The 20,946-nt window shown below is 41.5% G+C and overlaps 1 protein-coding gene across 3 annotated transcripts in view; it reads right to left on the bottom strand.

Annotated features, from left to right (window-relative positions):
- LOC124134290 (receptor-type guanylate cyclase Gyc76C-like) overlaps positions 1 to 20,946 on the bottom strand; it is a 199,144-nt gene that overhangs the window by 111,209 nt on the left and 66,989 nt on the right. For all 3 annotated transcript variants that reach the window (XM_046499028.2, XM_046499027.2, XM_046499025.2), the window contains exon 2: positions 14,870 to 15,500. In XM_046499028.2, the coding sequence (XP_046354984.2) occupies positions 14,870 to 15,247 (378 nt within the window). In that variant the 5' untranslated portion in view covers positions 15,248 to 15,500. The remainder of the gene's footprint in view (positions 1 to 14,869; positions 15,501 to 20,946) is intronic.

Here is a 20,946-nt window from a genome sequence, read left to right as displayed (position 1 = left end):
GACAGTTTATGTCCTTCTCGTTCCCCATAACAAGAGCACACACAATGATGTATTCCTTGCAAAATTGCTTCTTTGAGGTAAGTGCACTTGAATCCCCTCAAATCGAGATCAAGGGGAACATATATGGAATAACAATTACATCACCAAAACAGCTTCTTTTTCACAACAGTTGTAGACATTCCGATAATCAGACCCATTGCCCATGAAGCCAAAATGTTCCACGGGAAGAAAGCTCAATTAGATTCTTGGTGCCTTCTAAGAAAAAACCCACCACGAAACCGACGTCAACGGGTAACTTCTAGCCTATGTTCCTGTATAGCTTCAATCAAACCTTTAACCAGAATCCAAGGTCAGCTCATTATCAAGACGCTAAAGTGGACTCCTGTCAGAAAGAACCCCCAATGCATTATTATAGCTGATAACTCATTGGATATATGTAGGGATCAAACGAGGTGTTGGTCGATGATTTTAGGTCGGACGATCTCCTTTGTCTGACAGATGTGACAGTACTTGTGACGGTAATGAGAAGTGAGCGGTGTCGGATGAAGAGCCTCTTGTCAGAGACTCCATCGACTGCTACAACGACCACAACGGCGGCCAAGGACGTCGTCACTGGTCACGAATCGTACTTAAGCCGCTCTGACCTGGTGTAATCCGTTACGTCCTACTTGGACCCTGTAGCCACACAGAGGGTCAAGAGCAGCGTCAGGCTTTCAACGATTACAAGAACTAGTTTAAAATGGCATGATATTGCTAGAAAGCACAGGGTGAGGCCAACATTATTTATTATGCATTTTGTTGTATTCGCGATCAGTTCCAGCTGTGCCTTTCTGATTTTCTCCAGACTCTACATAGGAACATTGCCATTGAAAGAACGCCGTTCAACACGTGTGTAATTAGTCTGTCTGTTTGTTTGTTTGTTTGTTTGTTGTTTAAGTCCGCCCTGTAAATAATCGAGTCTGGACCAGACAATCCAGTGATTGACATCATGAGCATCGGTCCACGCAATTGGGATACGTTGCCATGAATAAAAAATACAAGACTAATGTCCCTTTACGTCATGTTTTGGCTGAACTAATGTATTTGTTGTGTTTTATCCACACTCAGCAATGTTCCAGCTATATGACGGCGTCCGTTACATAATCCAGCCTGGATGCACAAGATATGATACATGTGCCATGTCCCACTCCGTCATCCACCAAGCTACCAAACTGCCAAGCCTGACTACTCGTTCAACGACAAGTATAGGTCGAGGGGGCCCTAGCCTGAATCACCACGGAGTATCCAAACACATTATAGTAGTAGTAGTAGTAGTGGTAGTAGTAGTAGTAGTAGTAGTAGTAGTAGTAGTAGTAGTGGTATAACGATGTCCCAATAATGTTGTAATCGCTGTTACATTATAAAACTCGTTTGTTTGTTGTTTAACGTCGCACTCAGCAATGTTCTAGCTCTATGGCGGCAGTCTGTATATAATCGAGTCTGAACCAGACAATCCGGGGATTGACATCATGAGCATCGATCTACGCATTTGGGATACAAACAATAACATGCTTCGAAGTCAGTGAACCTGACCATGCGACCCGCCTTTTACGGCAAGCATGGGTTGCTAAAGACCTATTCTAACCCGGATCTTAATGGGTCTTATAAAACTAGTGCGAAGGTTTTAAAGGCAAGGACGTGGGGCCATAGTAGACTTCTGTTGTATCGAAACCAGAGGAGAAATTAAAAAGACTTAACAATTATGAGAAATGGATTTACTTCGACATAACCGATGCTTTGACACCCCAACAACCAAGAGATCACCCCTACCTTGCGATGACAACAATTACTCCTACCTCAGATAAACACTACTTCAAGATAGCTACTACTTAGAGATTTCTATTACTTCGAGATAGCCATTACCTCGAGATAACTATTATCTCAAGGTGACAGCTCCTTCGAGTTCAAGATCACACCCTAGATACAACTTCACGAGATCTACAGTACTTCGAGATAACCATTACGAAGAACGAAGACGAAGGTTTGAGTCTTTGAGAGCTACATCATTTATTATACCTGCAATGCTGTTGGGCTAAATCGTGTTCACCCACTCAGTATGATGATATATGGAAATATGTCGGTGGCAAGGATGCGTGTTGAAGTACAGTCATTTCGTTTGTGCTTGTCTTCTAAATACCACTCAGCATACCAAACCGATGTCATCAGTCGCCTGAGTAGATAGGAAAGTGGGCGTAGGAACGGTGACGACAGTAACGACCACAATAGATGTTTAAGACGACTGCCTTACTTCGGTAACAGAGCTCATTGCTAAAGGGTACGTATATACGCTATATTTGGAACGGTTCCGCTGACCTCACAGCGTGTGAGTTATGGGTCTTTATGCAGTTTTCAGCCCTGGGTACCTTTCACCAAAGGGATCATAGCGCTAGGACGAGTTTATGTTAAGTACAGGCGACAAAACCCTTTCCATATTCATAAGAAATCGCTGCCAAAAGAGTCGTTTGTGCGTTTCCGACTATATCATGAGCACGTGTTAATGAATCACTATGAACTAGTGGTGAAACCAGGCGAGGAAAGTGGGGTATGTTGTAACTTTTATAAAACAACTTCTCAGCAAGAATCGCATGACGCTCTTTGAAATCTTTGAAGAAAGAGCATACTCAACTGTACTTCAGTAGTGGACACTAAGGGTTGGAGCTGCAGAAATATTGCTCGACATAAAAGGAAATAAAGAGTTAACACAGACGAAGCGCCAATATCACTTTCTGGGACTTGAACAGGATCTTAAAGCAACAAATTGGTGGATCATGGTTTGTGTGTTTGTAGTTTAAAGCCACAGTCAACAACATTCCAACTATATGATTTGTTTGTTTGTTGTTTAACGCCGCACTCAGCAATATTTCAGCTATATGACGGTGGTCTGTAAATAATCGAGTCTGGACCAGATAATCCAGTGATTTACATCATGAGCATCAATCCACGCAATTGGGATACGATGACATGCATCAACCAAGTCAGCCTCTTACGACAAGCATAGTCGCCTTTTGCGGCAAGCATTGGTTGATGAAGACATATTCTACCCCGGATCTTCACGGGGTCCCAACTAACGATGGCGGCTGTGGAGAATCGAGTCTGGACCAGTACAAATCTGTTGGTGATAACGTGAACAACGTCTCATGACGTCGAGTTACGATGACTTCCAGTAAACTAAGTCACCGAGCCTGATCTGGGTGTCGTTGTACAAAACAATCTTAGCGCTATGTTAAGGTGTGGGAGTTAGGTCACCTTAGCGCTAAGATCGCTTTGTACAACGGCACCCTGATCTTGGCTTCGATGTCAGTCAGCTTTAGCCACACCAAAGAACTGTCCACTCCCGAATGCAATTGTAGACATGTGACGTATTATGATAAGCCATTTCCTTCAATCATGGGGCCTGGGGCACGGACCACATATGGAGTATAGACATTATCATTTTTAGTGACCAGGATAGCTGTTGAGTTTACGATGTTAAGCGCTGTCGAAGACAATAAACACTTATTTTTTGTACAGATAAGCAAGGGACCTTTCATTAAAACAAACATGTGTGCTTCTAAATATGTTTTATGAATAATATTAACGAGGCATCATAAATAGTGAAGGTAAATGACAATCACATGTGGCATAGTATACACACGGGAAGTATAGGGCAATGCATATGTTAAATGGGAAACGTCGGACAATAGACAAGGTACGTGGGAAATGCAGGCTAACACGCATGGTGCATGGCAACGTAGGGTGCACGATACATAGGAAATGCAGGGTAACACGAATAACATATGGCAAACATCAGATAGCATGTATGGTACGTGGACAACGCAGGCTACACGCATGGTACATGGCAACGTAGGGTGCACGATACATAGGAAATGCAGGGTAACATGAATGGCACATGTCAAACATCAAATAACATGTATGGTACGTGGACAACGCAGGCTACACGCATGGTGCATGGGTAACGTAGGGTGCACGATACATGCGGGGTAACATGAAAGGCACATGTAATCCTGGAATGACAAGACAACCCACAATACAAAGAGGAATTGGCAATATAGTATTAGAAATAGGAGTGCGGAGTTATGAACATGTGTTACACAGACCAGTTCGCAGTGAGTGAGTGGGCATAGACCGTAGTCAAGCCACGTCGACAAGATCAAAGAAACAATTAAGGGAACCTACGCCAGAAACATCCACACACAACACTGGAACTGACGGGAACAAGGGCATATAAACAACCGATGATGAGTATTTGACACATGTGTGCAGGTGATGAGTGTCAGGGCAAAGGATGTAAGTATATCACCAGTCACCTGATATAGCGTTGGTAGAAGAACCAACATCAATATATGTAAACATGACACAGGGCTACGTACAAGGTGCCAATGAAAGGGGCATGTCTGTCGCCTCCAATATGTACATAAAGATTAACACATACAGTGACTTCCACTAATGACATCTGGAGTTCAATAGGGTTCCAAACACTGCATTAGATTCTTGGGAGTGCAAGAAGGAGTGACTAGTACAAGAAATATTCAGAAACTGTTGCCATATGTATTTGTTTCTCGAATAACTGCTGTCTAGCAAATCGTCTCCTAGAACGCGAGGTAGACGAACACTTATATTTTAATTGTAGCAATACGACTCTATAGAACGTTAGGAATGGTTCTTTGAGCAAAGTGTTAACGAAATACTGGCAGCCTGAGAAGAGATAGACCATGTCTACTGGTAGGATGCAACGATCACCGAACGATCGATGAATCGCAGTACCCTGAACTGATACTTGTACCGTACAGTGAAGTCGTGTATCAATACAAAATGTTACAAGTATATCAAAGGATGACATCTAAAAGTGTATGGAAATTAACCGTAAAAATCTATTTCTTGCCGGTATGCGCAAAAGGTCACTGGTCACAATTACATTTAAGTCAAACGTACTAAACGTTTTTTTGGTTTTGCTTTTATTCAATCAGCTTGAAGAGGGAATATGTTTTCTAACATGCCAAGAGTAAAGTATTCATGAATCGCATGCTGTCTCGTAAAACGACCTTCTATGTCCTATGTATGATTTTTTTCTTGTGTACAACCAAAGAAAAAATATGTCATTCCAGAATTGTCGGGAACAGGTTTTTTTTCAAATGGTCGGTCCTTACTTAGTCGTTATTGCCCAACTGTCCAGACCCAAGGACATTAGTGTCAGCGTCCAGAATGTAATAAGGACATATAGGACCAAATGGACAAGAAAACTTCTTTTAAAGACTGTGAGAATTGTCAGTCTGATACCACACAGAGTGTGCAGGGGCTTGTTATAACGAGCTTAAAGTACCAATGTGAAATACATGTATAGTTAATGAGGTTATACGAGCTGCTGCTTCTCCGTTGTGGCGTTTATCGGTGTTTTAGTAGTCTACAACACTAAACAGAAAACCTTTGCAGTAACGGACCACCAAACAAGACTTGCAGATCCAGTAGTTCACGTCAGTGGTTACGTTATTGAAGATTAGAATGTTAGTGATACTTGTTTGGTGTCCTGGATAGTTGCTGCTGAATCAGCTACAGATACAAAGTGACAATAAGGAACTTAGTGGATACTTGCCAAGTAGGCAAAATGGAAAATGAATAGTTTGGTGTTAGGAGCATGTACATTGTTTGGTATTAAGATCATGTAAATAGTAAATAGCTCCATCCCGTGGTGTCTACATTTCATTTTAACATTTGAGATGCAGTCGAGCGTGCTCTTTCTAGCACGATTTCAAAGCGCGTCATACGATTCTTCCTCAAAAGTTGTTTGGACACGGTTACATCATTCAAGGTGAGGTGGTGAGGTGGTGAGGTGGTGAGGTGAAATGGGGTTTAACGTCGCGTCCAAGATTATTGCACTTATATAGCGACGTGCATGCACGTGTGTGTGTGTCTGTGGCTGCTTGTACTAGTCCGGACTGATGCCGATTTATAGTGCTAGCTCACTGAGATACCATGCCGCGGTTTAACATGAATACCCCACTCAGACACAGTATACTGACTCCGAGCCGACCAGTCCTTGTTTTATCCCCTTAATGCCGAGCAACAGACAAAGTAACAACAAGTACCATCTTTTAACGTCTTTTGGTATGACGCGGTCGGGATCGAACCCCGGACCTTCCGCTCTCCGGGCGGACGCTCTACCACTAGACCACGGAGGCGGTCTACATCATTCAAGGCCTCAGTGAAGCTTTCAGAAGGTTTTATGTTGGACATGTGGAGGACATTTCCCAATCTGACACATCAGTGGCAAAAATGATGCAATTCCCTATTTTGACTTGTTCCCGTGTTTTCTTTCAGGAAACAATTGACTTTGCATGTGTTTGTGACAAGTGCCATCGATGGGGCAGGATACACATGACTCGACATGCATAATTTGTCTCGTGCAGGATTAGCGTGTGAAGTTTTGAAATCACGTGCAGGATATCGTGACACGAATAATGACTCTGTGGTAACACTTGACTGATTGTTAGTTTTGTCATTAAGTGGTACACAATGGAACATCTCTTATTAACGTACGTATTTCTATCTGTGTCTATAATTCGCGTTTCTGCTGACGGTGAGTCTATATTAAAACTACATAAAACAGAATATCAGATTCAGATATCTTTACACTTCGGATGGATTATTATAATATTTGGCTATTACAAACTAATAACATGTTTTTTTCATAAACAAGCACTCTAGTGGACCAGACACAATTTATTATCTCGTATCCCTATATACACCCAACATGTATTGACACGGGTGTCTTTGTGGGTAATGATGAAGAACTACTTTGATCTCGTGAATTCATCCTTAGAGCATTATCATTATTTTCCATTTGTGCTGAAACATCAATTCAACATACCACAGAGAAATCAATTAATACGTTGACAAAGGGTGGGACGACAAGGAAGTCAAGTATGACCATGTTTATTAAACTTATGTTTTATTAATAAAAACAGAATGATTGATATCAATATTTGATAATCTATATTCTGTGGCACCGAGTCAACGTACAGTTACCCCACGGCTGCGATCACGACTGAAACCGATTGTGTCTCTCCTCCGACGACGCCAACAAAATGGAGCCAATTTCATATTAAGCGGCCAGACAGAGAGTGGGAGCCTGAAGGAGTTACATGTGGTATAAAGTAAAATTACAGCTCAACACAAAACCGATATTTATGTAAACCATGAGCACAGGCCATGTCCATACAAGTCCATAAACACTTTAATGTTGACATCCATTGCGTTTTGAGTTGAAGGGGCTATGTTCTAAACCACACTGTTGACCTTGGATCATAAAACTGGAATAAAGTTATAAAGCTCCACTCCTCCATTTTTGACACCAATGTCATTGACAAGATTCAGGAAAAACATGGCAAATATGTGGACCTCGCTTTCGAAATGTCACGCTTGCATCCAAATTACCAAGTTGTCCGACTCCCCATTGTTCTCGGTGCCTTAGGTTTGGTACCTCCCAATCTGTTGACTGACATTGGGAGAATACCCGGATTTGCTGCCAAGAATAAAGCCCTTCTGACAACCTGGGTAATGCAGAAGGCTTCAGTGTTGGGGAGTCTTCACATTCTCCGAAAAGTTTTCAGTGGATTCGATTTGTCAGCGCTTCCTGGGAGAAGTCCCATTGGTTGTCTGGGCTGCGTGTAGAAGGGGCAAAGGCCCTGAGCTGAAGATGAACCTAACCAGCCTGACTGTGCCAGGACCACCCAAACCCTCTTTGCTGCATTTATTTATTCTAATCTGTATAATAATAATAAAGCGCATAACTACACGCAATGTAAGCTCGAAGCGCTGCATTATTATTGACCCGGTCAATGGATCGATTTTCATTCTCAGCTTCCCGAGGAGTATACAACTTCATTTGAGGTGCTAGACGGTTTAACAGTCACATTACTATCTTATTCTACGGGGTACCCATTTAATGCTGGGTGAACAGAGTCACTTGCCCAAGGAGACACCACTTGTGGCACATGGTCGCAAGGACTTGTTTATATCACGCGAGAAGAGAATTAAAGAGGAAGTCGAAGAACATTGCCATGGAACGGCTACAAAACATGCCATTCATTCATTCATTCATTCATTCATTGTAAACAAAAACAAATGCGTTTCATACGATTTTTAAAATTAGAGGTGCTTAGTTATTTTCCAGGTGCATATATTCCCTGTAAATACCTTATGCAATTCAACAACGAGAGATGTTGACTGATCGTAACAGTGTTATGTAACGAAGTCAGTGGTGCGGTGGTTGGATGGCAGACACAATAGGCCAGGAAAACAGGAAGTGATGACACAACTTTTTTAAGGACTTGAGAGTGAAAGCTGCAGACAAGTGAAAGGTTATCACATGTTTAAACGGGACAGAAGAATTCCATGACAGGTTTCTACGTCGTTAGATGGAACGACAGTAACGAGATCTAGGGGAACCCTTGCAACAGGAACCAGGCCTATACAGCACTACCATGACAGGATGGTATTCCATGACACAGAATGTGAGTGGGGCTTTAGACGATTTTTAGCAATATTCCAGCAATATCAGGGCGGTGTGACGAGCCAACGCTTTAACCACTAGGCTACCCGACCTGCTTCATGACACATCGAGCTGATTCTTTGTGATATGTATAAATATGTAATGGTATGGAGGCGGCTTGGTAGCCTAGTGGTTAAAGCGTTCGCTCGTCACGCCGAAGACCCGGGTTCGATTCCCGACATGGGCACTATGTGTGAAGCCCATTTCTGGTGTCCCCCGCCGTGATATTGCTGGAATATTGCTAAAAACGGCGTTAAACCATACTCACTCACTGTAATGGTATGACATTTGTTAGTATCCCTTAGGCCTTCAAATGCTAAACAGTTTATGCCATATAACGATGAAACACCATCAACCAAGTCACCGAGCCTGACAACCCGATTCAACTGGTCTTACGACCAGCATACCTTGCAAGAGGCCAAAACTAACACTGAGCTTAAACTCAACTCACTCACTCTGAAGAAACAGTCTAATATATCTTTCAAAACGTATAAGTGCCCCTATGTGGAGCGTCATGAGTTGTTTTCACCTGGGTGGTTCATACCGAAATAAAATGCGCTGGACGTAAGGTGACTCAGTTGTGTTGCATCCCGTCTTGATCAGCGTCTCTAAGTGAGGTGAAATGGGGTTCAACGTCGCGTCCAAGATGATCGCTCTTATAGCGACGTGTTTGCACACGTACGTGTATGTGTGTGTGTTAGTGTGTGTGTGAAGTCCGGACCAATGCCGATTTCACAGTGCTAGCCATCTGAGATACCATGCCGCAGTTTTTTGTCACACTCAGACTCAGTGTGCTTCCAAGCCGACCAGTCCTTGTTTTAGCCCCTTAATGTCGAACGCAAGGCAGGGTAACAACAAGTACCATCTTTTAACGTATTTTGGTGTGACACGGCCGGGGATCGAACCCCGGACCTTCCGCTCTCCGGGCGGACGGTCTACCACTCGACCACGGAGGCGGTCAGTTGCGTACCTAAGAAACGACAGAAACCAATGATCGTGAGTTCGACTCCCGGTTGACCGCGATTATGTTTCTAGGTTTGTCAGCACCATATCCGTGCTCGTGGGTTTCACCAAAGTGGTAAACGTCTAAGACCTGAATCAATTTCCTCACAGATGAAGTTGACAGGCAGTTATATAAATGGAATAATGTTGAAAGTGGCGTTGAACCCAAATCACTCACACGCTTATTCATGTGTTGTGAACGGAACGCACAAAATGAGAAAGGATACAAACGTTTACCATATCGCCACCGAGCTCGTGGTAATGACAAACAAACGACCATATTTTGGGCAAACCTAGAATTCTAACCCGGTAACAGCGAATCCTGATACAGCTAAGGGATATAACTATTCACATGGACTTTAAACGCTTTATACCACGTGGCTATTCGTGCCTCATGCTAACACAAAATCACGCAAATTGGACTTTACGCTTATTACTTCATCGCCCTGTGCCGTATGCGATTTGCCATATACTGCTGTCAGCAGTTAGTGTTGTACGGTCTCTTCACGTATATTGATCGTAGATGAAAAAAATGAATATCAAATTTCACAAAAATGTTATATAAAGCATTGCCAGCCAGATGTTGTTCCTAATATATTTTCGTTTTTTTAAAATTACATAATCGTATATCTCGACAAATGCATCCTTTGTTTCGTTTTTTATATACTAAATAAATAGGACCATAATTCCCAATGATGTAGAAACATTATTGTAGTGCAGATGTTACAACTTATACATATTAGTACATTTCAAATTCAGTGACATATTTGATAAAATGTTATTTTTTTCTGCGTTTATTGCATTATAACTACTCGTTTAGAATATTAACATGTGGATGTGTAACTGGGAATGAGTGCATTCACGTGTCAGGGCAATACAGTCCGTACAGTGTAAACTCGTTAAACTGAAATCCAGTAGACCATTATATCGAGGTACGTGATGTTTGAGCGCAGCGCCGCTATAAGATCCTTGTGTCGATCAGAACACTTCCTGGACCTAACCCCGATAACATCGTATAAACCGAATAAATCGAATTCAAGTAGACGAGGCACATTGCGCGTCGTATCCGCATAGCTAGTGATGGATAATAGTGAACAAGTTGTAACGCCCAAAATAAACACAGGCCGTAGACATTACTACTTGACACATCAGGGTTCACAAATCAAGGATCATTATAAATACGAATCTTGGATTCGAAACTACGATCAGTGTATCCTGGGGCGACTGAGGGGTGCAATTCTGCTCAGACAACAGGCCTATCCAGCCCACCGATTGTCTTGAGGAATATGAAAGTAAGATATGTACATTTTAATTTAGTTGTATTCATCTGTACAAAATAGTAATACCTTTGTGAATTAAGCAAAGAAAGCATACACCCAACATTGGTCGTGGCCAATAACACCCCCCCCCCCCCCCCCCCCCCAAAAAAAAAAAAAAGAAGAAGAAAGAAATGGTTCGCTACGGGTATCAAAGGTTTGAAAAACGATTGTTTCAAATTTTCAAGCGTATTCTTTCCTTTGCCTGGCAGTGTACATATAAATACAGGTACCATGACAAAGCAGTTCCAGGTAGTTACTCATTATTATCAATATCAACGCAACTGCTTCTTAAGCATATACCGTGTTATTAAAAACAAAAGTCCCGTTGATCGCAACCGGGACGCGAATTGTTTTGAACAGTGGTGCATATTGGTTATATTATTTTGACATCATTTCGGTAATTCGATTCTATTCGTAGGTACGCGTGCATAATTTTTGCTTGATGTCTCTAATCTCAGTCACTGTGTGATGAGGGAAATGAAGACACACACTAACGTCTCATCGATCACGAATCGATCGCGAATCATTCGCGCCCCGGTCGCGATCGATGGGACGTTTGTTTTGAACAGTAGTTTATGTATTAGTTACTATTTTTGATAGCGGGCAATTCGATTCTATTTGTAAGTATGCGTGTGTAATATTCGCTAGATGGCTATAATTTCAGTCACTGTGTGATGATGGGGAGGAAGACGATGACGGCTGGGAGGAGAATTATTCGCGCCCCGGTTGCGATTGATGGGGCGTTTGTTTTGAATAGCAGATTATGTATTACTGTAATTTGTACTGGCAACTACGTGTGTATATTGTCTATACCAGATGTCTTTAATCTCAGTAACAGGGCGACCTGGAGGGTGAAGACAAGAGTGTCATGTATTTTCTCTCTTGCATATCCGACACACATGTGCAATGTTATGATGCGTTTACTAACCACATACAGCGTACGTTCTATCAGTACGGTAAATTACGCGGTATGACATTACTTCCTGGAAACAGCCAATTTTCAAGACATTACGGTATTACAGTGTACATTCCTCTGAACTAACTATTCTTTGTTTTAAAAAGCGCATTTTTCGGGAAGGTTCAAAATTGTTTTTGTCCTGATATGATTAAGTTATATGCATGCAGATTAACCATGAATGTGTTTATGGATTGATCGGAACTGTATCTAGTAATCACCCGGTTTTGGTCACAGGGTAGGTGTTTTGCGGTGTATGTATTACAGTTTGGGGAGCAAAAACTAGGATATTATGTCACCCACTGGCACATACGCAAGACATTCAGAAGATCCAGTTGGTACTTTTTGGTTTTGTTAAACCTTTGGCAATATTATTTATTAACAGTCGCTTGTACGATTCCATCTATATCATGAGCATGTGTTCATGAATCACTATCAAATAGTGATGATATCGGGTATAGGGAAGTCAATAGTAAACCTGACAAACACGAGAACAAATGGTACAAGTAAAACCTGGGAATTCCATCGGACATAATTTTTGTCACTAATGTGTCATATTTGGAAATATCCTCCCCGTGTCTATCACATATTACTGAGGCATTGAATGTAACCTTGATCAAACAGCTTCTGAGCAAGAATCTAACGCTCTTTGATATCTAGGCAGAAAGAGCTCGCTCGATTGAATCTGAAAAGTTGTGAAATGTAAATGCCAAAGGCTGGAGCTGCAAGAATATTGCTCGACATTAAGGGGAAGTTCATTCATGGACAGTTGAAGTCAAATTATTTCTATCAAACCGCGGATTCTCTGATACCCAAGTACAAATATACTTTTACATAACATGGGTCAATTCAAAGCTATTTGACGCTTCATCTCGTCTCCTTACTGCTGAATGCGTTTGTTCAAAGGTTAAGGGCAACGTAGCACAACATCTACCCAGAACAGTCTCTCAAGGTCGACAAGTTATTTGCTTTCATCACCCTCCTTTATTTATTGACTGGCAGCTGACAATAATCAGTTTGACGCTGGCACTCGCAATGACGTTTTATAACATTAGTTGTGTTTGAGAGATTGTTGTGGAATGATTCCTTTAATTTTGATAAGAGCCCTATGTTTCATATTGAGTTTCTTGTTAATGGCATAATTCAGTTGCTTGTCTGTGGTATGATTCACATGTTAATGACATAATTCAGTTACATGTCTGTGGTACACGTGAAGATCCGGGTTAGAATAAATCAGTAAACCATACATGTCGTAAGAGGCGACTAAGGGATTCGGGTGGTCAGGCTCGCTGAGTTGGTTGATACATGTCATCGTACCCCAATTGCGTGGATCGATACTCATGATATCAATCACTGGATTGTTTGGTCCAGACTCGATTAATTACAGACCGCCGTCATATAGCTGGAATAGTGTTGAGTGCGGCGTTAAACAACAACAAACGAAACATGTATGTGGTATGATGCATATGTTAATGACATAATTCAGTTACATATCTCTAGTATGATACATGCTAATGACAATTCAGATACATGTCCGTGGGAGGACTGACACGTTAATGACATAAATAAGGTACATGTCTCTGGTATGAACATGTAATTGACAATTAAGGTACATATATCTGGTAAGACACATGCTAATGACAATTCAGATACATGTCTTTGGGAGGACTCACCTGTTAATGACATAATTAAGGTACATGTCTCTGGTATGACAGATGTTAATGACAATTCAGCTACATATCTCTGGTATGACATATGTTAATGATATAATTCAGTAACATGTTCGTGGGAGGACTCACATGTTAATGACATAATTAAGGTACATGTCTCTGGTATGACTGATGTTAATGACAATTCAGCTACATGCCTCTGGTATGACAAATGTTAATGACAATTCAGGTACATGTTTCTTGTATGACATATGCTAATGACATCATCCAGTTACATGTCCGTGGGAGGACTCACATGTTAATGACATAATTAAGGTACACATCTCTGGTATGACAAATGTTAATGACAATTCAGGTACATGTCTCTGGTATGACAAATGTTAATGACAATTCAGGTACATGTTTCTTGTATGACATATGCTAATGACATCATCCAGTTACATGTCTGTGGTTTGACTCAGAACTTTGTGATATAATTCCGTTTCATGTCTGTAATTTACTTTCTGTGTGATAGAATTAAGTTGCATTTTGTATGGTATGATCAACCTGTTTGTGATATCATTTCGATACATGTTTGAGTTGTGATTTACACGTTTCTGGTATCATTTCGATACATCTTTGAGTTGTGATTTACGCGTTTGTGATATCATTTTGATAAGTGTTTGATTTGTGATTTATACGTTTCTGATATCATTTCGATACATGTTTGATTTGTGATTAACACGTTTCTGATATCATTTCGATACATGTTTGATTTGTGATTTACACGTTTCTGATATTAATTCGATACATGTTTGATTTGTGATTTACACGTTTGTGATATCATTTTGATACATGTTTGATTTGTGATTTACACGTTTGTGATATCATTTTGATACATGTTTGATTTGTGATTTACACGTTTGCTATGTTATATTATTTAAAATCATGCTTGATGTATGATTTGCTTGTTTGTAATATCAGTCAAATACCTGTTTGAGTTGTTATATCATTTAGATACATATTTTATATATGATTTACACGTGTGTGATCTCATGTTTAAAGTATAATTTTCATATTTGTAATCGTCACATGTTTGTGGTACGATTTACGCGTTTATTATATAATTTAGAATCGTTTGATATACACGTTTGATGTACACGTTTGTGATAAAATCAAGTTACATGTTTGAGGTATGACTTACACGTTTGTGATATAATCCAGTCAAATGTTTGAGTAATGTTTAAAATATCTGTTCTTGAATTGAAGGTCTGTCATAAACGTTTCATTCCGATGAAATAAATATAAACTAGGATTAAACAGATGACGAAATGTGTGAGAATACTAAAATACTTACATAAGATATGATGGGAAGATTAAAAGCCGCAGCGAGACGAGCCTCCACGGTACAGCTATCCTCGGGTCCAAAGAAGACTACCGCCCCGGCCTTCCACTGCTCGGCCAGACTTTTCAGGGATACCAGGGTATCAGCGTGGGTATCGTTCCATACGAGTTTGAACCGGTACCCAGGTACCATATTCTCTTCATTGATCTTTTTGATAGCATAAGTAATGGCACCAGAAATAAGTCGACCCTGCATGTTTCGGACAAATGTGTCCGCTTTGGAAGTTGTAAGGTATCCAATGGTTATGTTTGTCACTGCTGAGACCAACGGTGCCACGAAGACGCAGGTGAACAACACTACTCCCAAACAAGCAGTCGCGAAACAACACATCCTCGGGGCCCCTGTCTGAACCAGGCCCACAATGCATCACGCCGATCAGCCACACTGACAGGCGGGCTGACACACCTGGAACTTGGCACAAGTTACCACCAGAGACTTGTGACTCTACTTTCGATTACGTGACGAATGCGCGACTACTGTCAGCGAGCAGTATCCTGCTCTAATTGGCGGCAGCGCACGGCGACGTTGTATGGTCACGTGGCTGACAGCGAGAACACTTCGTCACGAGCGTTGACCACTAGCGCTAAAACAGAGAAAATATAGCCAATCAATTACACTGTATTCAGACGGACATCCAATCAGGACGCATTTATGAGCACAAGGGCTTGTAAGCAAAGGTTTAAGACTTGCTTGTCGTCGTAATGGAAAAGGTGGATATTTCTAGGGGACCATCTCCACTGATATTAGCGGTCGATAACAGGCTAAGACACTCGCTTCGGCCAGTGAGGCGAGCTAGGTCTCCATAAGAAGATATAGAATTATGTCTGGAAAAGATTAATACATCACACATAAGCCGTTTATTTATGGATCAATGTTACGAAACCTTCCCAAAAATGATTTCAAAACATTACTCCAATACATTCTTTCATAACTTAAAAAAAAACAAGAATGAAAAAATATGAACAAGATTTCTTTAAATCGACTATACATTATTGATGGTTCAATCTATAAATGACTCCAGTTAACTTTTACTTTTGATGTCCCTCTTCGATTTCCTGTTTTTCCAATTTCTCAAATCCCCTGACAGTTGTCCGTTTCCTTCCGTCTCTCAATACGTGCGTGATGCACCAGTGTACCAGGTCCTTCATTGTTCCGTTCCTCTATGAATGATTAACGTCGCAGCTGGTTTGCTAAAACACCAGCATTAGCATGCAGCTCTTCCGCTACCGGAGCCGCGTCCAACCTACCTAACCAGTCCAGGGAATATAGCACCAGGAGAGCATCGTTCATCTCTATATTAACACGTTGGTAAAGCAGAAAGGCTTTGTCAACAGCCAGTTGTTATTTCTACGGTTTATGCTTAATTGTGTTAATTAGTGTTTCCATGGCACTTTTCAAACACTGGCGCAGGTTTGTTATCACCACATGTGTAATTTACTGATCGTGTTGAAAGTCCTAATGACTCCGTATCTCATATGATCCCTTATAGGTATTATATAACTGATTGGTGGCGGTCGGGTAGCCTAGTGGTTAAAGCGTTCGCTCGTCACGCTGAAGACCCGGGTTCGGTTCCCGACATGGGTACAATGTGTGAAGCCCATTTCTGGTGACCCCCGCCGTGATATTGCTGGAATATTGCTAAAAGCGGCGTAAAACCATACTCACTCACTCACTATATAACTGATTATCTATAACAAATAAACATACACGATCTATTCAAATGCCAAGTAATTGTTTTCGAAAATTGCATATCTAATAAAATTGGGTATGTTCTGCTGGGGAATGTTATTTTATAGAAGATCGTTTAATAATGCTAGAAGTTTCAATTGGCAAAAAAACAAACAAGACAAGTTTTTAAAAAAAAAAATTAATTGAAAACATTCGAAGTGAGGTCGAAAAGGCCTTCACTTCTTTACCGCATCTCAAATACACGTATGAACAAGGTAGAACACCAACATATGAAAAATGCCCTATGAGTAATCAATGATAATACTTAAGAACCAACGTCACGATTCACCAATCCATTTACCATAAATTCAAAAACATTGAAAAACACAAACAAATCTTATCATATATTGAGCCACCGAAAGGCATTTCAACCGAACCAACGTGATCTTTGTACATCGTTTTCGTTTAACGAGCTCGTTGAAGAATCATTGTCATATTTGGCATTCCTCTTCATTGCCACAATTATGCCTATGTACCCTAATGGCATATAGCGTGAAACACTTCACGGACGCACGGCCACTGCTCGTGCAGGGCGTGCTTATCGTGTCGAACATTCTATTAGTTTGAAGGGTCTACGTTTGTTCGCTTCTCTCGCTCCCGTCAATATCTGCTTCCCCTGAATAAATCATGGATCCAATAGAACGAATTTAATTGATATTCAGTGTGAATATACTTGAATGCTACAGAAAGGTAATAAATATCGAAAATCAAATTAATGGTTGGATGTAAATCGATCAGCTCTATCACTATGTGGCCCTGTCGTCTAAGGCGCCGCGATTCGCTGTGCAGAGTTGCGTCCCTTTGGCACGTCAGAAACCTATGATTGTGGGTTCGAATACCGGTTTGCCCCGATTATGTTTCTAGATTCGTCAGCACCATACCCGTGCTCGTGGGTTTCACCGAAGTGGTAAACGTCTGAGACCTATATCACTTCGGGCTTTCCTCCCACATTAAGCTGACATGCCGTGATATAACTGGAATAATGTTAAAAGCGGCGTTAAACCCAACTCACTCACTCACTCACTCGGATAACAATCCGTAATGAAAAATGTCCTATCCTCGATCTTAGCTCTTCCTGATTAATAGAACAGGTACAAAATCAATACATGTTTAGGTACGTTTCGTATATCGTTAATCTTGGATTATATTACGATGCGTTCATGCAAACATCAGGGTCAGTTTCGGGTCTATATGTTAGGAGCTCTCTACGCTTCAATGAAGGAAATGTGCCATGAATTCCAAAGCGTGGGGATTTCGGTTAACAATTTGAGCTGTGTGAGGTCGTGGCTTCATCTGCGAGATGTGAGCTTATGGCACGCTTGTACGTATTACGTACCCCATTAACGGCCTGGTAGGACGGGTCAGCGGTTATCTATAGGCAAAGACTGTCAGACTTTATCTCCCATCTATTAATATCTCACTCCTGTATTGCACAGCAAGACGTTCTTCGGGTGTTGAAATGCGCGATGGGGCCATGGTTTTTTCTACTCAAGGATGTTGGCTAGTGTTTTTTTAATAAACATAAAACAAACAGTCCGTTTGGCTTCAAACGAGAACGATGAATTGCAAAATAACTCAAAATCGGGAACAGACTATTAAATGTCAAAACGGTACACGGCAATGAATACCCTGCACCCAACAATATCTGCTTTTTTGTCAGTTTTAGAAGGAACAGCGCAATCACGTACTGCACGTGCAACATAGCATGTGTCGTTGTTGATTGCGAAGATGCGCTACTCACCTAATGTGAAACATTTGATATTTTTAAGGTATATCATTTCTTTCTGTGCGAGGCAGAAAGAGGAAAACCATTTTATGCCATTAATAAATACTTGAAACGAGCTTCGACATCTCTTGGTATGTATCCTAATAAGCTGAAAAATCTTGTCCGTCGGCAGGACTCCAGCAATCAGGCGAAGCAGGAGGGGAACATATCAATACCACGTAGGATTGACAAATTAGACAGTTTTCGGAAAAAATCAAATCAGACGTGCAATTCAGAAAATAAGTACATGTCACTAAGACTCTTGAAGAAATACCTTGAAACTGAACATGACTTAATTGTTACAAAATACAAGCTATGGCGACTTTTGCACACATTTGGATACAGATACAGAAGAAAAGTGGTGAAAATAGGGCTGTGTTATGTGAACGATCTGACATCCTTCATCTCCGAAATCATTATATTCTAACCATCACGAAGAAACGTGAAGAAGGATGAGACGTGGGTAAATGCCTCTTACACAGCCAGCAGTCACTGGGTACCCAGTGGGGACTGTAAGACGTCTTGGGAAAAGGTGAAGATTTATCGTTCTCCATGCTGGCTGTGCTAGTCGGGGTTTTCCCGCAGGCTGTGACCTCGTCTTTCGAGCCAAGGCCAAGGACAACAGGGACCTCCACGCAGAAATGAACGGCAAGGTATTTCTGGAGTGGGTGAAAAATAAGATGGTCCCTACTTTGCCTGCAGACTCCCTTATTATCATGGACAATGCATATCACAGTATGCAGGATCCAAACAGCAAGGCCCCGACGTCTAATAGCCTTAAAGGAGATATGGTGACGTGGCTGCGAAGGATGAATATGTCCTTTCCTTCCAGGGCTACATAACCACACTCTATGAAATCATCAACTCTCACAAACTGATCACGGCAATATGCTTGACAAACACATCAAAGGTCAAGGTAACGCCGTCTCACGACTTTCACCTTACCACTGCGGTCTGAATCCAAGAGAGTTGATATGGGGTATCGTCAGAGGTAACGTTGGACGATTGAACACAACGTTTGAATTGCGGGATGTTGACAAGCTAGCAATAAATCCCTTAGTCGGGTAACAGTGGAGACATGGCAGCGTTGCGTTACGGTCATGTGATGAACTTCGACAAGCAACAGTCCCAAATATAGAGTTGTGACCATCAGCAGCGGCACAAGCATCTCCGACGACGAGGGCTCTGACATGAGCAAGTCAGATTGCAATCAGAGAGAGAGAGAGAGTGATGACATACATAAAAACGCTAAGCGTTCTCAGCGTTATGATGATCGTATCTCCCATGCCGTCGTAGCGTAAGATCAGTTTGTGGACCGGGACCCTGGACCACGGATCATTGGATCAGACATGAGGTCCGGCCGGAAATCACGGCTCCTTCAACGGTTGTAACCCTTCGCCAAACGGTGTTATTATTCAGAGCTCGTAAGTTGCTTGTTAGTAAAATGTATTTCCTTTAAGACTGTTTATACTTGTAAACAGCTCAATTTTTCATCTCAGTGATTTGCTTGTTAGCTGACATGCTTCTAGTTAGCTGGAGGGCTTCCGTTAACTGGCTGATGAATCATATGAAACGAAAAGTGATATTGACAAGCCCCATCTGCGAAACTGTCAAATATGACATAAATCAATCGTACCGCTCTGTATGAAGTAAACCGTCTATCAATCAGGTACACACGACACCAACAGCGCGAAGTCTTCTGGCGTGGTCACGTGACGTAGGCAGCGCTATCTATCGGTCAGTCTGAGACTTATCGGCTTTTGGTATTAGTTAGTGTTCCAACATGGACGTCAAATTTCGTGCTAAGGTCGAATGGAAGAAGCCACATCAAGCCGGCACCCTGCTGTCAGATTATACGCCGGGGATTATGCAGAGACGGATGAGACGGTCTTTAATAAAGCTAAGGTCACAGGAACGGTCAGTTTAAGCATACTGATATTATATGTTGGTAACATGCGGTTATTAAGAAAAGAATTTGCCATGGCAACAGGCACAGGTGGTTGCCTTTTGTGATCATAGTTTCGCTCTTATGGCGATTGAATCGTATTTAGTAGTCTAGACGAAGAAGGATTAATAACATGCATTGGTAACTTTTTTAGGCTTTAGGGATCGCGACGATGAAAAGCTGAAAAAGGTCGACATCGCTTCTATCCTTCAATTTGTAAAATTCCGTTGATTGTTCTGTACAGAACGGTACAGAAATGAATGTCAAACAAGCGAAGTGCCACATCTAATAAGCCCGAGTGGTTTTTTTCAAGGATAGGCTACCCGAACGACCACGGCATCAAGTTTATGTGCAGTACGTTGAGAGGATCAGCAACCCTGTAGAGTCCATCCCTTGAGGTGAAATGGGGTTTAACGTCGCATCCAAGATTATTGCACTTATATAACAACGAGCATGTATGTGTGTGTATGCACGTGTGTGTGGCTGCTAGTCCGGACTGATGCCGATTTAAAGTGCTAGACCACTGAGGTACCATGCCGCAGTTTAACATGAATACCCCACTCAGACACAGAATACTGACTCCAGTCCTTG

The sequence above is a fragment of the Haliotis rufescens genome, unplaced genomic scaffold (genome assembly GCF_023055435.1).
Source record: "Haliotis rufescens isolate VD_foot unplaced genomic scaffold, xgHalRufe1.0.p SCAF_11, whole genome shotgun sequence".
In the NCBI taxonomy this organism is placed as follows: domain Eukaryota; kingdom Metazoa; phylum Mollusca; class Gastropoda; order Lepetellida; family Haliotidae; genus Haliotis; species Haliotis rufescens.
The sequence above is the reverse complement of the archived record's forward strand: the minus strand, read 5'-3'. Positions and strand labels throughout refer to the sequence as shown.